Source organism: Vombatus ursinus, unplaced genomic scaffold, assembly GCF_900497805.2.
Source record: "Vombatus ursinus unplaced genomic scaffold, bare-nosed wombat genome assembly UNPS02014791.1, whole genome shotgun sequence".
In the NCBI taxonomy this organism is placed as follows: Eukaryota; Metazoa; Chordata; class Mammalia; order Diprotodontia; family Vombatidae; genus Vombatus; species Vombatus ursinus.
Window position 1 is genome coordinate 49,902,233 of NW_020954569.1, and position 22,582 is coordinate 49,924,814.

At 38.3% G+C, this 22,582-nt stretch overlaps 1 protein-coding gene across 1 annotated transcript in view; it reads left to right on the forward strand.

Annotated features, from left to right (window-relative positions):
• The window catches only part of FHOD3 (formin homology 2 domain containing 3), a 687,613-nt gene that overhangs the window by 95,284 nt on the left and 569,747 nt on the right, over window positions 1–22,582 (forward strand). The window contains exon 2 of the mRNA XM_027869130.1: window positions 1,973–2,079. Within this exon, the coding sequence (XP_027724931.1) occupies window positions 1,973–2,079 (107 nt within the window). The remainder of the gene's footprint in view (window positions 1–1,972; window positions 2,080–22,582) is intronic.

Genomic DNA, 22,582 nt, shown 5'->3' on the forward strand with positions numbered 1-22,582 from the left:
GAAATCTTAGATTTAGAAAAATCTGGGAAGATTTACATAAACTGATGCAGAGTGAAGTGCTGGTAGGACACTTCATATAATAAATTTATATAATAGCTAAAATAGTATAAAATTAAACAACTTTGAAAGATTTAAGAACTTTGATCAATGCAATGATTTATCATGACTTCAGAAGCCTGATGGTTATCTTAGAGTTGGGACTTGTAATGTCTGGTTTACCATCACTGAATCCCTCCCATCACCACTGTTGGGGTCACTTAATCCTTAATTGTAGGGCTAGCTCTATCAACTTTGCCGCAAGGTAGGGAAGACAAAAAGCCTCTTCATTTTATAACTTGGTGGCTCATGATTGCCTAGCTTGTTGCTGGTTTTTCTTTGCCCTTGTACCTAGTTCCAGTAGCTTAGCCCCTTGCTTTGTTCATTGTGACCAAGATATTTCTTTCTATCCCAATTCTAAAAACTGGTCTTTGTTTTAGTCTCTGCTTTGACTGCTATTCCAACTCCTATGAAGCTAGATTCCTCTTTTACTTCCTCTAGTCTTCCTGAGTATTGTTGCCAGATCTTCTGACATAGCCTTCCTTCTTAAGCCTTTACATAATGGCCTGAAACCATACTTCTCCGACAGGGTGCTTCCCACACATGTTGGAACATCCACCTCTTCAGATTTCCAGAGTTCCATTATGCTCCCTACCTGTTGTCTAACATTCTGTTTATTGCTTATTGCCATGATCACTTCCTCAATAAAAATACAACAACTCAGCACACGTTTATTAAATGCAGTCAGGACGTGCAAGAACTATGCTAGATACTGACAGAAATGAAAGTCTCTGCCCTCAAGAAGCCCTCATTCTGCTTAATGTCCAGGGCATATAACATATAGATAGATAAATAATACAAAGTATTTTCAAGTAAGAGAAAGCATTAACAATTGGGTAGGGAGACTCAGGAAAGGCTTCATATAGGAAAAACTAACTACTTCTCTTCCTTCAGAGGGCCTGACCATCCATTGTCTGTCCAGTTCTTAATTGACCAAGCCCAATTAATTCCATTGCTTTCATAAATAACTGTTGTTTCCACAAGTATGCTAAAACTGAATAGTATGGTATGCAGAGTACAAAGAGACTGCTCAAGAACTACTTCAATCAAGCTCTATTGAGGAGGTAGTGAAAAATAGAATCACTCCTTTTCTATGATTTTAAAATATTATTTGTTTAATAAAGTGAGTGTGGCTATGGTAGTTTTGTGTATATTTTGATAGTCTATATCAATTCATTTGGTGCTTATAATTTATCACCTTTTTTATGGGTACATCACATTTCCAAATGAGGGCAAGGACTGTTTTATATCTCATTGTGTCTTTCAAAGTACCTACTACAAAGTAACAAAGTAGAAATTTTATTAGTGAAAAGATAAATCCATAGATTTGAGTTCTGGATTGGCTATTTACTTGCTCAGCTTTAAATTAGATACTTGCTAGTTACATTGAATCTTTATGCATGAAGTAAAAAGCACTTTTAGCTTATGCCTGGTGCTCTAGTCTAGGTCAAGGGTTTTAGAGATTCAGGACAGCTTGGTATCAAAAGCCCTTACAAACTTTTTTTCTATTAGCATTAACTTTATTTCAAGAGAATGCTAATGACTTTATTACAATTTGTATGTGAAAAACAAAACAAGACAAAACAAAACAAACCTTTCATTTGTCCTCTCAAGTTCCAAATGAGATAGTGTTTGTAGACTACCTTGCAAAACTTAATTATTATATAATGTTCAATATTATTATTCTAGAACATTTTTTATTCAACATATTTTAGTAGTAGAGGTTTCAGTTTTAATCTAAGTGCACCAGAATATAACTCTGAAAATATTTAAATGGAACATAATGAAATTTTTAAAAAAGACAAAGTTGTTGGTTTTTTTTCCCCATAGCAGATTGTATCAATCCTTAAGTCTCCCGTGTTGTTTTCTTTTCTAGCTTGATGACTGCACACTCCAGCTTTCTCACAATGGCACATATTTGGATTTGGAATCAACTTTAGCTGAGCAAAGAGATGAACTGGAAGGCTTCCAGGAGGATGCTGGGTAAGCACGGTTCTCTGTAGATTTGATATATCATGTTATCAGGGGATGTGGATTACATTTATGAAAATGGATTTCAAATTTAATGCATCGAAATGGTGAAAAGAAACCTCAGAGGCCCTAGTTTTATTTGTTTCATCACTCACAATAACTGAAGAGAATAAACATAAAAGATGAGTAACATCCAAGGCTTAGTTGGGGGTGGTTTTGGGATCAATTTCTCTTTCTGTTGCGTGGTAAGGAGTTGTGGTTTGTTGAGGTAATTGACTGTAGGCTATTCTGGAAATATTTTTTATTTCAATTATGGTTTCAACAAATATGTAGAATTTTTCTTTTTCATTTTTAAAAAGCAGATTTTTACCAATGAATTATCTGACATTTTACATTAAAATTGTGTTCTTACTGATTTGTGTCTTTTACTACTATTACTTATTATAATATTATAGTAATAATGATAATACTATCAATAATTAATGCTATTATTTAATAAAGTAATACTAATAATAGCTAACATTTATATAGTGTTTACTATATATGCCAGTCTCTATGCTAAGTGCCTTAATTATTATCTCGTTTGATCCTTGCAGCAACCCTGGAAGGTAAGTGCTGTTATTATTCCCATTTTACAGATGAGAAAACTGAGGGGTTTAAGTGACTTGCAAAGGGTAATATAACTAGGAAGTATCTGAGGCTGGATTTGAACTCAGGTCTTTCCGACTCCAGATCTGACTCTCTATCTACTGGATCTTTTAGTTCATTCAAAATTACTGGGTATTTTTTTTTTTTAATGGAAAACTATCCCAACAGTTTTGTATTTCACCACAGGAGCTTTGGCTCATACCGACCGCCTTGCTTCAAATGAACCATCCCACTTATCCTGAAGTGGATATGCCAGGAATGACTGTGAAATATTACTCCAAACTTAGGATGTTGGTTCTTGGCTCTGGCTTCCATGTAGCTTTCCTGGGAAGCTATTTGCCGAGCTGTAACTTGGAGCCCCTGGGTATCTCATGCTTGGGTTTGTTCTGTTGAGAAGAACCTCCCCTGCTTGGAATTGTGAGTCTTCTTCCTGGGACCATGTTCTAGGTACTGATTTAATCCAATCCATTAAAATAAATGTTTATTAAGCACCTACTAAGTGCCAGTTACTGTGCTAAGCACTGGGATGCAGTAATGAAGACAGTCTCTGCCCTCAAGGAGCTTGTAATCTAATAGAGGGAGACACACAAAAAGAGGCAGGAAAGTGAGGGAAGAGGGGGAGGAAGACCATGGAACAACCAGCAAGGGGGCATCTTCGGAGTTGAGACAAGGTGAAACAACAGATGCAGAGTAGAGTGAGCTGAAACGTACGGTTTCTGCCCTCTATAAAGGAAGGCTTTGGGAAGAGTTTGGTATTCTACCCTCTAATCAGAGAGGAGTGGTGGCAGAGGGAGATGGTGTCAGTCAAGGCTTGAGTTACCAGCATGGTAATGAGATTAGAAGTGATTTAATAGCCCTCTGAAAATCTTAAAGAGCTACATAAATGTGGGTCATTATTAAAAAAAAATAAACTATCCAAATATCAGTTTTCAAACAAAGAAAACAGTAAAGGTAAAAATATATATAGACTGTGTTGCAAATATTGTAGCATAAAATTCACTTCTCTGGAAGATAGGATAAAATCTGTAGAAAATAGGTGATAATATAATGAAAGGAGGTGAGAGGAGAGACTCTCTATAGGCCATGTCTGTTGTAACTAGCACTTTTGGGGGAGGGGTCACTAATGATTCCCTAATAATCAAGCTTAGTGTTCTTTTTTCATTTCCTCTTTCTCTCCATGGCTTTGAGGGTTCCCTCTTCTCTTGTGTTTTGCCTGGATCTCTGCTGCTGCCCTTCCGGCCTCAGCCAGGTTGTCCTCAATTGCCTGCTCCCCTGTGCAGGCATCACACGGCTCTGCTGCCGATTGGTCCCTGGGAACCGAGGGGACAATCTAGAAACGGGGGCAGGAAACTACCTGGGGGATCTCACTTCTAACTCTGAAATTCTGATACATATTTGCTTTTCCTACTTCACAGAGCCTCTGTTGAGATCAAATGAGATGACTTTTAAAAATGTACTTTGAACTTTTGAAAGTCCTTCGGATATTAGCATAACTAATAATAATAAAAAGCCATACTAGATTAATCTGATTTCCTTTTGGTAGAGTCACTAGATCAGGGCCATACCAGAGACATATTTTTATTTCAAGTGGCCAGTGTATTGGAAAGAACATTGCATTTTGAGCTAAAAGGCCCGGGTTCATGCCCTGAACTAACTATTTCAGTGAATCATTCATTTATTAAGCACCCACTATGAGCCAGGCACTGTACCAAGCACTGGAAATACAAAGAAAGACAAAAGATAGTCTCTTCCCTCTAGGAGTTCACAATCTAATGCTTAAACTTAACTTGTCTGAGTTTTTATTTCATCTGTATGCTAAATAGGAATAATAATCCCATCTCTATCTTCCTTATTCTAGTGGATGGATAATGAACCAGCCTTGGAGTTAGTAAAACCTGGGTTTAAGTCCTTTATCTGACATATACTGGCTTTTGATCTTAGACACATCACACAAGCAACTCTAAGACTATAAATCACGGAGCAAGTGAGGATTGTATTAATTGAGTGAGTTTCCTTATTGAGAGTTCCCGTAGCATTGAAACCACAAGTCTATTCCCAAATCTTTCTCTTACAAGACTCTGTAAGGATTTAATTAAATAGTGAACAGGATGTTTTATAATAATAAGGTATTATTTAAATGTCAAATAACATTCCTTTTTTAAAAAAAATATAAGAATATAAAAATGATTTGTGATTTACTACTAGTATGGGAACTTCCTCTACTGAAGATTTAAGGTCTTTCTCTGACTTAGTATATAAGACACTGGTAGTTACTTGACTGAGGCACAGTGTGTGACTGGACCAGGGTCACACAGCTGATAAGTGTTAGGAGTAAGATTCGAACCCAGATTTACCTGACTCCAAGTCAAGTACTATATCCACTATGCCATCCATACTGCCTGTCTATAATTATTATTATTCAAACACTTAGAAAAAGGCCTCTAAGGTGTTGGATGAGTGGGCCTTAGTCAGAGATTTATGACAGTTATGAACAATGGTTGCATCAATGAGAAGGTCTGGATGGAGTGTACTGTGTGTTGTTGTTGCTTATCCTTTCTTCTGGAAGAGGAGGACCAGTGAATTGACAATGAAGAGGACTTGCCAGTGAATTGGATTTAAGTGAGGCAGAGCTGTGCAAAGTCACCAGTGTCACTCTCTCCTCCAGAGTTACTGGAGTCCAGTGGCAAGACAAGAGTCAAGACAACTGGTGATGGTCCTGGATGCAGTGGGTGACCTTAGCCTTTCTAAATTAAGGTCTTTCCCAGGTCTCAGTTTGTTTGAGGTCATGCCCATTTAATGACTAAGACTGTACATTAGTGGAAGAAATCCAACTACATGGCATGGTACAGCTAGGTGGTGCCATGGCGTACAATAGTGGAGTTCAAATCCAGCCTCTGACGTTTACTAGCTATGTGACTTTGGGCAAGTGACTTAATCTCTGTTTGCCTTGGTCTCCTCCACTGTAAAAAGGGGAGAGTAATAACAGCTACTACCCAGATTTGTTGTACAGATTACATGAGAAAATATTTGTAAAATCCTTAGCACAGTGCTTAGAACATTGTTAATACTATACAAATGCTGGCTATGATGGTGATGGTAATGATGATGATGTCCCTACCATATCAATGAGTTCACAGATTTATTGAAGAGGTATTCAGGCATTTGGAATTTTTTTTTCTTAAGCACAAGTTGGAGAAATGTGTTTGGGATGATGATATAAAATTGAATCGCTAGGTGGTTGAACAGTCCTACTGAAAAAGGTTTGATTAAGGCAACTTTGTCAATGAGGAAACCAAATTGCTCTCCAGAATGGTTGGATCAGTTCACAACTCCACCTACAATGCATTAGTGCTCCAATTTTCCCATATCTTCTCCAGCATTTATAATTTTCCTGATTTGTCATGTTAGCCAGTCTGATAGGTGTGATATATACCTCAGAGTTGTTTTGATTTGCATTTCTGTAATCGATAGTGATTTAGAACATTTTTTCATGTGGCTATCGATAGCTTTAATTTCTTCATCTGAAAACTGCCTATTCATATCCTTTGACAATTTTCAATTAGGGAATGACTTGTATTCTTATACATTTGACTAAGTTCTCTATATATTTTAGAAATGAGGCCTTTATCAGAGACACTGGTTGTAAAAATTCCCAGCTTTCTGCTTCCCTTCTAATCTTGGTTGCATTGGCTTTGTGCAAAAACTTTTCAATTTAATGTAATCAAAATCATCCTTTTGTATTTCATAATGTTCTCTCTCTCTTGTTTGGTCATAAATTCTTCCATTCTCTATGAATGTGACTGGTAAACTATTCCTTGCTCTCTCAATTTGCTGATAGTATCAGCCTTTATATCTAAATTGTGTACAACTCAACATTTCTAAAATAGAACTTAATATATTTTCTCCCAAATACATTTCTCTTCCAAACTTTCCTTTGACTGTTGAGGGTAAAATCATCCTTTTTGTCACCTAAATTCAAAATCTTGATGTCATCTCTTGATGTTCCTCACTCTCACTCACCTAACATATCTTAGTAGTTGCCAAGTATCATTGTTTCTGTCTCAATATCTTTCTCATACATCCCGTCTCCTCTTTTCACCAGTTCACCTCACTTATCCAACCAGTCACCAGATAATGTCATTTCTGCCATCACATCTCTCCTCTTCATCCTCTGTGCTCCACTCACACTATTCAGCCCCTCATCACCTCTATAATAATAGCCTTTTATTTGTTCTGCCTACATCAAGCCTCTCCCTACTCCAATCTATCTTCCACACAATGAAAGGTCTGTTTGTTTTTTAACAGGGGTTTAATACCTGCCCTGTGACCATTTTATGTAATACCACAGAATGTTTTATCATCACCATTATTATAATCTGTGTTCTCTGTTCCAGGGCTGGATTGTTTGCATTTCAGATGCCTTGCTGTTGGTGGGAGAGGGAGGAAACCCAGGACCTAGGTCAGGGAGATTAGCATAGTGGTCTAGAAAAGGAGAGAGAGCACAATGAAAATAGACTTTGTATTCCTGTCATCTTATAGCAAACAGATGGGAAAGGGAGAGGGTTGTCCTATGCATCTTACCATTTCTCTTGATTCACCCTTCCCCAAAAGAATAGATCAGGTTTATCTTCAGGGTGCTTTGGGGTTAGTATAATTTCTGGGCAAAGTGAAGTTTTCCCTGCTCCCTTCCCTCCAAAGTTACTTCCCTCGCTGTAGCTTGAAATTCTTTTAACAGTAGACAAAGGCTTGCAGGCCCTAGAGATAAAAGGTTTTAAAATACAAATCCTTAGGGGATCTACAGACTTTGATGTGAAATGTTTTATTTAAAGTGTATTTGATGGTTATCAGATCCTTTCCGGTTTTAATAAAGAGAAAGGGATTATAAAACACCTCTGCTTGGAGTTTGAAGATGGGAGAAGGGGAAAAGGAGAATTGGAGATAAGCTTTACTGATTTCACAATTTTGACAAGGGCCAGCACTGTTTATCTTCATCTGTGTCTGCACTATTAGAAACAATGGTAAGATATATTTCATGTCTAGCAATACATGTACCTTTGTGGAAAGTGTGCTTATAGTTCTTGATGAAAGATTTGGTTTTTGTTTGAGGGGCACACTGAGGTAGGGAGGGATTCTTAACTGGGGATTTTGACTTTTAAAAATATATTTTGATAAATGTATTTCATAAATGTAATTGGTTTTCTTTGTAATCTTGCACATTTTATTTTATGCATTTCAAAACTTTATTCTGACAATAATCTGTAGGCTTTACCAGACTGGCAAAGAACCCCTGTATAGTGGATTTGGTTGGAGATATGGACTTGAATCTCTGCAATGATTATTTCATAACTGTGTATTTGAGTCAGTCAGTTAACTCCTCTGAACCTCAGTATCCTTATCTGTAAGGGGGATGGGGCATTGAAGTAGTTGAATTCTTAGCTCAAAAACCTATGATGCTATGATCACTTCTTATCACCATTGAGCCCTCTCCTAGAATAGTTAATCCAACAAGCTCCATATATTGCTTCCTGTCAGTTTGGGTTCTTGATTGGCCTGCTGGTTCAACAGTGGTTGAACCATTGTCCTGTTGGAGTATAATCCTGTGAGGGTCACTGCTATTCTCAGCTCTCCACAGGTACAGCTGAATATTTGTGAAAGAAGCTTGGACTGATTCCTCCCTCCAAAGGCAATTTGAAGGTGACTGTCTTTATAGAATGCACAGCTTTGTACCATTTTTTACTGCATAATCATCGCCACCACATAATTGTTGCACCCTGTGTTGTTTTTTTTTTTAGTCCAAAAATTGGTTTATAACCTTTCATCGCCTAATTGTCACGTGGTATAATTCTGTTCGTCAGGCCACTTAAAAGGTAAACAGAGCAGCAATGTATTCATCAGTGGCGTATGGATATGCATTTCTCTCTCCCACATTATGACCTGCGAGCCTAGAATTCTCAGCTTATGCATATTGTCAGTATGTTTCCGAATGCCAACTTGTGTGGTTTGTTTAGAGCACGCAGTACTAATGGCATTGTCACTCAAACAGAAGCTGCCATAAGTAAATTGAATGATATGGTAAGACTTGCATCTCTTCACAGTAGCTACACTGTACAGTTTGTCTTCCAGTGATACATTAAGATGCAAAGATTTCTTTCTGATTATGGGTAAATAGAAAAACTATTCTGTGGGCTTCAAGCTGAAAGTGATTGTGTTCATTAAACAGCATAGAAGCAGAGCTGTGGAAAGATAGTTTTTTTTTTTTGAGGCAATGGGGGTTAAGTGACTTGCCCAGGGTCACACAGCTACTGTCAAGTATCTGAGGCCACATTTGAACTCAGGTCCTCCTGACTCCAGGGCCAGTGCTGTATCCACTGCGCCACCTAGCTGCCCCTTGGAAAGACAGTTTTCAGTGAGTGAAAAGTTGGTGTGAGACTGGTAGAAACTAAGAGACAAGTAATACTAGCACAAATTTTTTTTTAAAAAAAAGCTTCACATAATGGTCACACTCTACTTTTTTTGCAAAAACATTTGGCATAAAATCCGTGACAATTGTGCAGTGAAACAAAGTATTTAAAAGTTTATTCTCATGGGATTTATTCCACCCAGTTTAGGTTAAATCATTGTGTATATAACTACTAGAGTGTAGAGAATTGCCCAGGAATCTCTAGTGGGAGTGACACCCCCAACTCCTCTGTAGGTTAACCACTGCCCTAAGCCTGAAGGTTATAGAGTAAGATGGGGCCATCTTGTTCAGCATCCTCACTTTGCATAGGAAGAAACTGAGCTCTTGGTTAAGTGAACTGCTTGAGGTAACAAATGTGTGAAGTCCTTGCATTTGATTCCTTCCCTGCCCTTCTTCTGAATTTCCTTTTTACTCCTGTGGGTGCCACCACCCTTTTAGTCATCCAGGCTCAAAATCTTGATGTCTTTCTTGACTCTTTACTCTTCTTCCTGTCACTAATAAGTCAGTAAACATTAATTAAGTGCCTGTTATGTACTGGGAACTGTATTATGTGTTGGGGATACAAAGAAAGGTAAAACATAGTCCCTATTCTCAAGGAGAGACTAGGTGGCTCCTAGGGCAGCTGGGTAGCACAGTAGTAAGGAAGACCTGAGCTCAATTCTGGCCTCAGACATTTATAAGCTGTGTGGCCGTGGGCAAGTCACTTAACCTTGTCTGCCTCAGTTTCCTCATCTTTAAAATGAGCTGGAGGAGGAAATGGCAATTTCTTTGCTCAGAAGACCCCCCCAGAAGGGGTCACAAGGAGTCAGACTTGATTGAAAAATGACTAACCAACAGCAGTTCTCAAGGAACTCGCAGATATATGCAAACAACTATGTGTAAACAAGCTATCTGCAGAATAAATTGGAAATAATCAATAGAGATAGGGCACTAAAATTAAGGAGGATTTGGAAAGGCTTCCTGTAGAAGGTTTGATTTTAGCTGGGACTTGAAGGAAGCCAGAGAAGTCAGGAGGCAGAGATGAGGAGGAAGAGCATTCCAAGAAGAGGGCAGAGTCAGTGAAAATGCAAATGGAGTGTCTTGTACAAGGAGGCTTGTGTCACTGGATCTCAGAGTATGGGAGGAAGTGTATGGTGTAAGAAGACTAGAAAGATAGGGAAGGACCAGGTGAGGAATACCAAATGGAGGGTCCATTCAGTTGCCAAATCTTGTTGTTTCTATCTACAAATCATCTCTCTCATATACTCCTTTCCATTTATACAAGCTCCACTGTGGCTCAGGTGATCATTATCTCTCTTCTGGCTGATTGCAATAGCCTTCCAGTTGGTCCCTTCCCTAAAGCTCTTCCCAACTCCAATCCATTCTCCATAGAGCTGCCAAAATGGTTTTCCTGCAGTGCAGGTTGGCCCGTGTAACCCTCTTACTAAACTCCAGTGTCTCCCTATTACCTCTAGGATCAACTATAGACTCCTTTGTTTGGCATTTAAATCTTCACAACCTGGCTCCTTTATATCTTTTTCATCCTCTTACACTTTGCAGTCTCCAGTCACTCAGCAATCCTGCCATTTTGGCCTGTTTGCTGTTGTTCATGTATAATGCTGGACCTCTTGTTTTTATGCCATTGCTCTCCCTGCCCTTCATGGCTGGAATGTGCTTTGTCTTCACTGCTCACTCTTGGAATATCTCAATTCCTTTGGGACTCAATTCACGAGTCACTTTCTACATGAAGTCTTTCTTGATTCTCCCAGTTTATTATAATATATAATTTGAGTCAGGATTATACTCCAAAAGGACAATGGTTCAACCACTGTTGAGCCAGCAGGCCAATCAAGAACCCAAACTAACAGGAAGCAGTATATGGAGCTTGTTGGATTAACTATTCTAGGAGAGGGCTCAATGTTGATAAGTGATCATAGCATCAGAGGTTTTTGAGCTAAGAATTCAACTACTTCAATGCCCCATCCCCATTACAGATAAGGATACTGAGGTTCGGAGGAGTTAACTGACTGACCCTCACTCTCCAAACTGCCTACTATTTATCTTCTAAATAGTATTTATATGCTTTTAAATGTACATAGTTTTCTGCCTGGTAGAATGTAAACTCCTTGCGGGTGGGGACGGTTTCATCATACTTGCCTTTGAATCATCACGGCTGCTCACAATTAATTAATTAATTGATGGTGCTTATTGATTGAGTGATTCTAATAGCATGGTGACCAGAGTACCACTCATTTCATTTTCCTCTTAATACTCCTGGAATACTCAGTATCCCTTAACTAGTAAACTACAAAGTCTCTATCCAAGAGCTAGGAGACCAGCTCAGCTATTCTCCTTTTTATTTCCCTTGGGCCCGGGAAACGTAAGGGCAGATTGCCTAGGGCTGTCAATGACATTTCTTCCTTTCCCTCATTAGCTGCCAAATTGATCTCTCTAAAGCACAGATTTGGCTACGTGATATTCTTACTCAGAAATCATCAATGGCTTCCTATGAACATCAGGATAAAATATAAAATCTTTAGCCTGGTATTTTAAACCCTCCACAATTCAGCTCCCATATATCTTTCCAGTCTTATTTCATAGTACTCCTCCCCTTTACATACTTTCTGTTCCAGTTAACCTAGCCTTCTAGTTGTGCCCTTCCCATGACATTCTGCTAAAAGGGGTACTACAAGTGGACTCCTTCCTCACCTCTGTACGTTAAAATTCCTGTTGTTGTTGTTCACTTGTGTCCAACTCATTGTGACCCCACTTGGGATTTTCTTGGCAAAGATACTGGAGTGGTTTGCCATTTCCTTCTCCAGCTCATTTTTCAGATGAGGAAACTGAGGCAAACAGGGTTAAGTGATTTGCCCAGGATCATTAAGCTATTGAGTGTGTGAGGCCAGATTTGAACTCAGAAGATGAGTTTTCCTGACTCCAGGCCCAGTGCTCTATCCACTGTGCCATCTAGCTGTCCCAGTCTCTAGCATGTTTTAACTCACTGCTCAAAGGCCAACTCCCGTCCTTTCAGGATGTACCCTTCCTCACCTTATTAATTTCTCCTTCTAGAAATTATTTTACATATACACATTGTATTAACGGTTACCATGTGTTTCCCCTGCACCCAGCAAAGTAACCATGCTGCCTGAACACAGGGACTTTCTTTGTGTATATGTGTTTATAAATGCTCGTTGTCTGCCTGTATCCCTAGGGTCTAGAACGATGCCTTGTTCTTGTGAAATTGAATTGTTACATTCCCAGAGACAGTTGCCCTGGGGGCCTCTCCCACCACCTCTTTTAGTTATTTGTTGTTCATAAGGTCAATACTACTTAAGAACTCATTGAGTTAAAGAATAATTTCTCCTTAATTAGAAATAGCTCTCATGAGGCAAATCATATTTACTGGCCTACAACTCCCAACCTATTAAGTTTTTTGTAGAATTTTTTTTATGTAACAAAATGACAGCTAACATTTTTAAATACAAAACAACTAAGTACAACAGGCCATATAAAAGTGGTAATATTTTCCATACAATATTTTATGTGGATTTTGCATAGTGAGGGATTTTGTGTTTCTTTGTTTCTTGTCTTTAACCTAGTTATGTCTATAATTCAGAAGGTAAAAATTAACTCACTCATTGTTTTGAATGATCATTCAAGCCACATCTGTTTGACTAATGAAGGGTAGAGGGAAAAGACCTTCAAACGTGAAGGACAAAGTAATTATTTATATTAGTTAAAGTAGAGCAAAATATGTTAATTTATTCCTAGGGCTGCAGAAATTAGCAACATCAGTAAAGTGTGGAACAAAAAGATTAGGAAGGAAGAAGCCTGGCTTCTGCTGTTAATGGCCAGTTTCATGGGAGGGTAACTAGTTTTAGATTCAGGGGACCCCAGGGTCTAAACTGCCTCTTCCACTTCTACCTTCTGCAAGGTAGATCTTCAGCAAGTCACTTAATCCACCTCATGCCTCAGTTTCCTGACCTGTAAAATGATGAAGTTGAACTAGACGATTTCTAAGGACCCCTCCAGCAGTAAATTTGAAATCCTATGATCTTCTGAGGCTGTTTCTTTATTTGTAAAATGATAACAGATAGATGTCAGATATTATTTTCTAAGTTTTCTTCTAGTTTTAAAATTATAGGATTCTAAATTCTATGATTATATGATCGGACTTAATTTATTATGAAGCATACATATAGCAGGGCATAAAATATAATCTTATTATATATTATAAATTATACATTTCTAAAATCAAATGTTACCTGTAATGAATAATGATTAAGTATCCAATTAACAAAAACTTGCTCTACTTCTGAAAACTTATGGCTAGTTTTGGGGAGATGATTTAGATGGACTAATCAAAGTCTCTTTAAAAAAGTTACACAAGTACATTTGAACTCATGTCTATTTTCTCCTCTTGATTTGACTATGAGACTCCCATATTCAGAATAGTGATGTCATAATTGGGAACATACTTAAAATGTGTGAATATTTGAAAGTTTCATTTAAGACTTTCATTGTCAAGATTTAGATAGGAGGAATCTTTTGGATTTGAGCCTCTTATTTATTTTCAACCCTGGAACAACATGAAGGTCAGCGCTGAAAAAGAAAACAAGTGGTCTAAAGGAGGAGCAACCCCATCCTGTTCTGTTGTGAGAGTGGTGAGTTTGTGAGTTGAATATATGATGTGATGTGACCACATGTAAAGTAGGGAAATAGCATCCATTACTGTATAGCAGCCCCTTCTCCAAATCTCACTAGGGTTGTCAGGGTGAGTCCTGGGAAGGTGGCTAACTTTACCCTTCCCCTTGTGGTTCCAGGAATACCCTGAGGGGTTGAAGTTTCTAGTGCTGTAATTCAGGAGCTCCCATTCAATATCCTTCCCATTAATTTTCAATCATACAAACAATAAATTTTTTAAAAATGGCATTTTCTGAGATAGCATAATAAGAAGAATTGGAACAAAGAACATCCTTGCCCTACAAAGTCTGGTACTCACTCTTCCATAACAGGGTCCGTGGAGAGACTGGATACAAACTTAAATCACTTAAACTGTGATTAGATTGGGATGGAATACACATTAGATTGGGAAATCACTTAAACTGTGATTAGTTTGGGATGGAATACACTCTTACAGTTAGATTGTCCCTATGTGTATACATATACCTATACATATGTGTTTGTGCATATATATACGTGGACAGCTAGGTGGCACAGTGAATAGAGTGTCAGGCCTGGAGTCAGAAAGACCTGAATTCAAATTTGGCCTCAGACACTTACTAGCTGTGTGACCTTGGGCAAGTCCCTTAACCCTGTTTGCCTCACTTTTCTCATCTGTCGAATGGACTGGAGAAGGAAATGGCAAAACATTTTTGCCAAGAAAATGGTGTCATAAAGAGTCAAACATGACTGAAACCACTCAACAACAACAACAACAACAACATGTATATATACATAGGGACAATACTATTGTAAGGGTGTGGTTCACCATCATGGTTTCAGTGATTAATTTATGTGTATGTACATATATCTGTTATGTATATATGTGCATATATTATGCATATATATGTATATATGCACACATATATGTATGTTAAGAAAACAGTTCTAACCTTTACTCAGGTCTGCCACTAAACATCTGTGTTGCCCTGGATTCTCAGGACATCAGTTTCCTTACTTGTAAGATGAGGAAGTTGGAGTAGATGGTCTGTATGGTCTTTCCTGGGTCTGTAACAGGTCTAAGACTGATTTTGTCAAGCTGTAATAAAAAGCAGGCCCACCATTTTATAGATTATACCAAAAGGTTTGAGTTTTTAAAAAAAAAAAGAAAAAAAGCTGTCAGATGAACTATCTTCTTTTACTTTCTGTCGATCTGAGACAATTAATAGACTGGCAACACACATTTATTGAGTGCTTACTATGTGCAAAGCACAGTGCTAAGCTCTTAACTGCACAGTGTCCTCCAAAGTATAGATTGTAACACTTTGTCGTATAGCCTAGTTAATTCTTCCTAGGCACTTTGTTACCAGGTAAATGTTGTTGCCTGTTTCTGGCTTTGTAAGCCCAGGGTTAGGCTTTTCTTTTAGATATGATTAATGAAGGGAATAATTTCTATAACGAACTGTCTATACAATTCTTTTTTTTCTAGAAAAAAATAAAAGTTTCAGAATAATGCCATTCATATATTGATTAATTCCTAATTTGTACATTAAACGTTTCATGATACATATGATCATGATACATCATGATATATATGATACACAGGTTAGAAGTGAATAAAAAGAAAAAGGAAACACACCAAAGTTTTTATGTTGGTTAACTCAACCACTGTAGGAACATAGGCTAAAGGATCTGCTGTTTTCCTTTCTGTTGCCTACAGAAGTCTCTTTTTCCTTTCTCCAGATAGAGTGGTGGTTAAAATCAGACTTTGGTTTACTTTGATTTTCTTTTATTCTTTGGGGAAAACTCTTTTATTTGTTCTCACTTAGAGGATTCCCTTCAGTACTGATACACAACAAAGGCATTTCAAGGCCTACAGAGTGTTTTGCTCAAAGCCCAGCATGCTCTCTGTCAAATGGCCAGCAGAAACTAACCTTCACTCACAGATATCCCTGTACTCAGTCCCTTTAGATACATTTGTGCAAAATGTCATCACCCTTTTACAACTTGGCCTTTGAAACTTGTAGCCAGAAACTTCTAAAAGTTTCCAACTTCCTTCACCTATGAATCTTTAGAAACAGTATTAAATAAAATTTAAGTTCGAAAATCATATTGTGATTTATGGAACAAAATTAATCCAAAAAACCATTAAAATGAATCATTGCCTTAAAATGTTTAGCATGCATCTTCTATTAAGGAAATCTCCAAATATCCCCCACTCTACCAAAATATGTGAGATCCTCATGTCTGTGATATGGCCAACAAATGTGTGTGAAACCATTCCAGTAACCAAAATAACTGGCTTTACTTTGATATGTCTTGGTTTCCACATTTGTTTTTGTTCTTCTGCCAATGTTCCATGATTTTTTGTTTATTTCTTGGCAATATGTCCAAGTGTGACAGATACATCACTAAGTTTAATTGTTATAGTTTTATGACATAGCAGAATTTCTGATCTTTGCTATGATTGACTGTCATTCTAAGTCTAGTCCAGTGCATCACACAGCTTATTTTCTAGAGTATTCTTAAGTTCATGTTTAGTCATTTAAAAATATATTTGAGACCTAGTGGCTTTATCTAATTTTTAGTGACATTTTTTGTCTGTTAAAGTCTATGGCTGTTAGTCAAGCATATCCACAACCCATGGGTTCATTTTAATAATCATTTTAGACCATTTGCATTCATCTTTAACTGATTTTCCCTTTTTTGTAAATTTGTGAAAAAATTTTAATCATTATGTCCTAAATCAGCATAACAAAACCTTCAGTCTCACCAAACATGCTTTATCCCAATCACACATTTGACTTAGTTTTACTTCCTGCCTATATTCTTGGCTAAGTTGATTTAGGTGGGTATTAGGCAGCTCTATTTCCTCTTTTGACTTCAATAATAGTAAGAACTCACATTTATATATTGCATTTTGGTTTCAGAGTAGCTTCATACAAAGTGTTTCTTTTGGTCCCCATAGCAGTCTTGTGAATCTGACAAGTAGATGAGGCTCAGAAAAGTTAATTGGCTTGGTGGCTTACAGTGTTATTGAATGGCTTTTTCCACTTTGAGTTTCCACTCAAAACCAGGTCTTCTAATTCCATACCCAGGGCTTTTCATACTATATACTCCACTGCAGTTGATGCCATTTTATCACAAAGTTCTCTTGACTTTTGGGATTATGCCACTTCTTCCCAAATTTTAATAAGATAGAATGTAGCTAGTTTAACTAACACATTTTTTGGTTGCAATCCAATTTATTGTGGAAATAGTTCCTTATTTTTTTAATTTGGGAGTAATACAACTTTATTTACTCCCCTTACAATTTGTCAGCCCTTTGATAACATAGAATATGAGCGTTGGAGGGGGCCTCAGAGGCCATGCTCATCTAGCCCATACTTGAACAAGAATCCTCTTTTCAATATCCCTAATAAATGGTCATTTAACTTCTGCACAAAGACATTTAGTAAAAGATTTTGGATAGTTATAATTGTCAGGGATTTTTTCTTAATATTAAGACTAACTCTGGCTTCTTGCACTTTTCCCCCAATTATTTCTAGTTCTGTTCTTTAGAGACAAACTGGTCAATCTAAGCTCTTTCCCACAACCTCCTTCAAATACTGAAGACAACTATCATGTTCCCTTTAGATCTTTTCTTCTCTAAGATAAACACCACCATTTTATTCTACTGATTCTTGTTTGGAAAGATCTTGAGGCCTTCTGCCATCCTCTGCCATTTAAAGCTCTTCATACCTTGACCCATTCCTACCTTTCTTGTGTTCTACTTTACTGCACTTTGCAGTCTGCAACACTGACCTAATTGTAGTTCTTAAAACACAACACTCTGTCTCCTGTCATTTTGCCTTTGTACTGACTGACACCCATGCCTAGAATGCCCTACCCTATCACCCTACCTCCTTCAAGACTCAGCTCAAATCCCACTTCTGCAGGAGGCCTGTTTTGGTGCCCCCTGGCTGCTAATGCCTTCCATTCTCAGATTACTTCCCATCTTGTCTGTTTATATATATTTTTGCACTCAGTTATTGTCTCCCCCCATTAGAATGTGATCTCTCTGAAGGCAAATACTATCCCAAACCCCTTTCTTCATATGCCCAGTGCTTAGCACAATGCCTTGCCCATAGAAAGCATTCAATAAATGCTTATTGACTGACTGACCGTTCTGATTGCCCTCCTCCATCCAGCCTAGTAGTGGGGAACCTTTGGCCTCGAGGCCACATGGTCCTCAAGTTTGGCCCTTTGACTGAATCCAAACTTCACAGAGGGATTCAATCAAAGGGCCGCATTGAAGAACCTAGAGGGCCACATGTGGCCTCGAGGCTTCGGGTTCCCCACCCTTGATCGATACTATCTTCATCCTATCATTGTTCTTTCTAAAATATGGTCCTTGGAATTGAACCCAGAACTCTACATGTGGTCTGACAAGGAGAGAATACAACCAAACTCTTCCCTCTGTCATTCTGGGCACTCATGCGCCCTTAATATATGCTAAGCTATTAGTGTCTTTTTGGTTGCTGTGTCATGCTGTTGACTCATTTTTAGCTTGTATTTCATGAAAAACTTCCAGATCTTTAATAGATGAACTATTGTCTATTCTGTGTGATCTTTTCTAGTCATCTAGATGAGTGTTAGGGGCCCACAGCTATGTATTATTCCCTGCAAGGGAGACTCACATAGTATGATTGATATCAAATGGATACAAATGAGTGATTGTGTATGGTAGGTTAGATTAATTTTTTTTAAAAATAAAGTTTCAGTGATGGCTTTCATTGTTATGTAAGGTGTTCCAGAAGTCTTAGTGTGGGGCTTTAATAATTTAAACCTGCACTAAGACTTTTGGAACACCCTGTATTATAGTCATCTGATATTATAGGATCACAGATTTAGATCTTGATGGAATTCTCTTCATTTTACATTTGAGGAAACTGAGGCACAGAGAGGTTAAGTGACTTGCCTGGGGTCACATAGTTAGTAAGAGCCAGAGGTGGGATTTGAAACTGTATCTTCTGACTCCAAGTCCGATGCTTCCTCCATGATTCCTATTCCCTCACTCCCCATTTGAACTCTTTCTTCTAACCAAAACAAATCAATTGACACTGTGATTCCTGCATCTGACAATGTATATAACACTCAGACTTTATGATCTCCTGCCTCTTTGCTGAGAGATGGGATGAATATTTCACTACAGATTGAAATAGTGAGAGGCAGCTGGGTATAATGGATAAACCTGGAGTTGGAACCACTAAGACATGGGTTCAAGGCCCATCTTTGACCCATTGGCTATGTGATCCTGGGCAAAGCATGATCTCTCAGTGCCTTCAGCAACTCTCTAAGACAATAAATTTCAGAGAAGGTGCTAACCTGCTTTGGTAGAGGTATTTTTTTCTTCTTCTGGGAGTTTCCATTGGGATTAACATAACATTAGCCAGAGTGGTAACCTCAGCTAGAGAGCCTTCTGGTAGAGGTGCTACTAGGCTGACTTTGGGGATCATTAATTATTGGGCACATTAAAATAACTGATTGAGATTAGCAAGGGCCCTGATAAATAATATAGACCAACGCCTTCACAGCAGTGAGAACGCTGAGGCCCATGGGGCTTAGTGACTAGTCTGAGAATCCCATCTCTTTCTTTTATGGCACATGGATCATCTTTCCCCTTCACTGACTTTTATTCTGCATCCTTAGGCAGAAAACAATTAATTATGTTTAGGGGCTTTAAAGAGCATTAACCCTTTGTTCATGAAACAGATGAGGTAATGTCTTATGCCTGTTTTAAATCACTTCATTAGCCTAAAAGTGGCAGTAAAGCGTTAGATGAGAATATTCAGCATGGTGGAGTCAAGCTTTATTTAAATCATGCAGTGTTTGATACATGATAGGAGATGGCAAAGCTAGTGGGTATGAAGAAATTACATCATATGTCTGTTCAGTGTGAATGTATTCAATGGTGTATATTTTAGAAAAGGCTCATAGCATCTTTAAGTATTAGAAGCAGGTTTGGAAGAAGTTAAATGCCTATAAACACTACTGGTAAATAGACCAATTATGTGTGGATTTGTATTACTAGTCTGTTGACATGGAACAGCCAGTGTCTATGGGAGGCATCCTTTATAGTTGGGAGAAGATCATTACTGGGGAGTTATGTTAATGGTGCAGTGGGTCTGTAATATTTTTTTTAAGACCATAGCCAAGTTTCATGCAATACAAAACTAATTTCTCACTTGTACAAAGTGGCAAAGAGCGACCAGATTATTACATGTAGGGAACTGGCTACCAAGTTGCAGAGAGGGCTTGTTGCAATTAAGGTTGTCAGTTACAGCCTGCAATTGAAAAAAGGCCATAAGGGTTAATTGCCTCCTAATTAAAGCTCCTATTTATTATTATTCCTCTTTTATAGATAAACAAGCAGAGACTGTAAAAGGCAAAGTGATCTGCTCAGCTAGCAAGAGTCAAAAATAGGATATGATTTCATGTCTTCTTGCTTTTACTTCTTCCTTGGGCAGCGAGGGCAGCTTGGAATCAGGAGGACTAATCTTCATGAGTTCAAATTCTCAGACACTTATTAGCTGGCTGACTCTGGGCAGGTCACTTAACCCTTTTTGTCTCAGTTTCCTCATTTGTAAAATGAGCTGGAGAAGGAAATGGCAAACCACTCTAGTGTCTTTGCCAAGAAAACTCCAAAAGGGGTTACAAAGAGTCAGACACGACTGAAAAACAACAAGCTTCTTACTCTGTCTGCTGTGCGCCTTGAGCTGGAAAGGACCTCAGAGGTCATCCAGCCCGCTGCCCTCATTTTATAGATTGGAAAATTAAGGCCTGAAGGAAGTTAAATAACTTGCCCAAGGTCACACAACCACTTAGTGGTGGCAGGAATTGCAAAAATCCATCCCAAATGGTAGTGAAGTGCAGGTGTTGCTGTTACAGCTGCAAAAGCATTTTCATTTGTTTTCAGTCTGTTAACATGTTCACCTTTTGTCTGAAAGGTTCTTGGTCAACTAGAACAGAAGGAAGTTTTTTTTTGTCCCTGTTTAGAAAGACTGATTTAAATCAATTGCACATTTTTTTCAGCCTCATTCTGGGCCTATGATTAGAATATGGTATAGACCAGGTGCTTACTTAATTTAATAGGTGAGAATTTATTGATAAAATGGTGGATCCTGTTTAATGAGAGAAGTGTAGGTGTTAAAACAAGCCTAGAAGTCTTCTTGCATCACAAGTCTGAATATCTTAGTAATTTTGTGTTTTCTTCCACCTATTCTGAGATTGTTGTATGTTCACTTAGTTGTGTGCATATTGTATCTAATCCCCTCTCCAATAGAATGTAATCACCTTGAAGGCAGGAAACAGCTTCCCTCTCCCTGCTCCTGCCCTCTCTCTTACCTTCCTCTCCCCACTTCCTTTCCTTTTTCCTTCCTTCCTTCCATCCTTCCTTCCCTCACTACCTTTCTGATTCTGTTTCTCTCCCTTTTCCCCACACCCATTTTCTCACTATCTTCCCACATTGCCCATTTTTCTCCTCCCCATCTGAAGAGATTTTATCAGGTGAACTGTTTAATGATGGTTAGAACTCGAAAACCTCAGTTTTCATGAAGGATGAACATCTTGGTGCTGCTGGATGACTGATATTGGACCAAGAGAGCCAGAACACTGAGCAATGTATGTAGAAAGACTTTAATACCAGCCACGAGGGTGTAAGTAACACAAAGCGTGTGCTGAAAAAGTCAAGCATCCTTCCCTGCTGTCAAGCAACATTGCAAATTACAGAGATGGGAGCTCTAACTGTAAGAAGTCATCCTCACATTTGAGAGAGATCTGTTTTCAAGCAAGATTAAGCTAAAAACTTGTCCCAAAAAAGATAATGTCCCTTCCTGTTAAAAAGAGGTTCCATAATCTTCCTTGACCATTCAGGATCCAACATGCCTTACTCTCAAGAGACCATTTCTAATCTAAATCCTTTATGTTGCTGTGTAAACCCATTCTTCTTCACCTCTCCCAAACCTGCTTTTAATAGTTAAAGGAGCCATACTTCACCCCTCCAATACACACTATTAATACATGCCTCAGCTATCAAAATGGTCTCCTAATTGATCTCCATGCCTCAAGTCTTTCCTCCCTCCAACTCATTCTCCACACAGCTAGCTACCAAAATTATTTTTCTTAAACACGAATATGACTTCTCTCCAGGGCTACTTCTCACTGGAATTATTTGGTCAGGTCCCCACAAGTCATCTAACTACAACTTTCAGAGTTCTCTGGTTAGCCCAGAGGGCATAGATTTCTGTCAATGTAGTTCATCAGCCCCCAACATTGTGCTTCCCACTAATAATCAGCCAGGCTTAATTAGCTTTTTAGCAGGGGGCAAACATGATGATAACTAAGACAATATAGCGATAACAGAAGTTATAAAAAGATTCCCCTCAAAAGTATAGGGTGTATTCTTCTACAAATATGTAAGGGATCCATGGGGAGAATGGGCACAAATTTAAAATACAAGTATAGTAAGGAAGAAAACACATATGACAAAGTATGTAATTCTCAGCTACTGGTTACTTTGAGCTCCCCCCTCTTCCACTACCCCTCTCCTGTCTCCTTCATAGAGTCCTAATGAAATTTCCTTTAGTCATGGCTGTCTTCTAGCTCTGAAGGTCATTGCCTTTGTAGAGTCAATAGCAGGGGTCATACATACTCCCTGAAATAGCCTTTCACAAGTGACTATCGCTTCTGGATGTCTGGTTGTCTCTCTGATCCCAGCTGGAACTA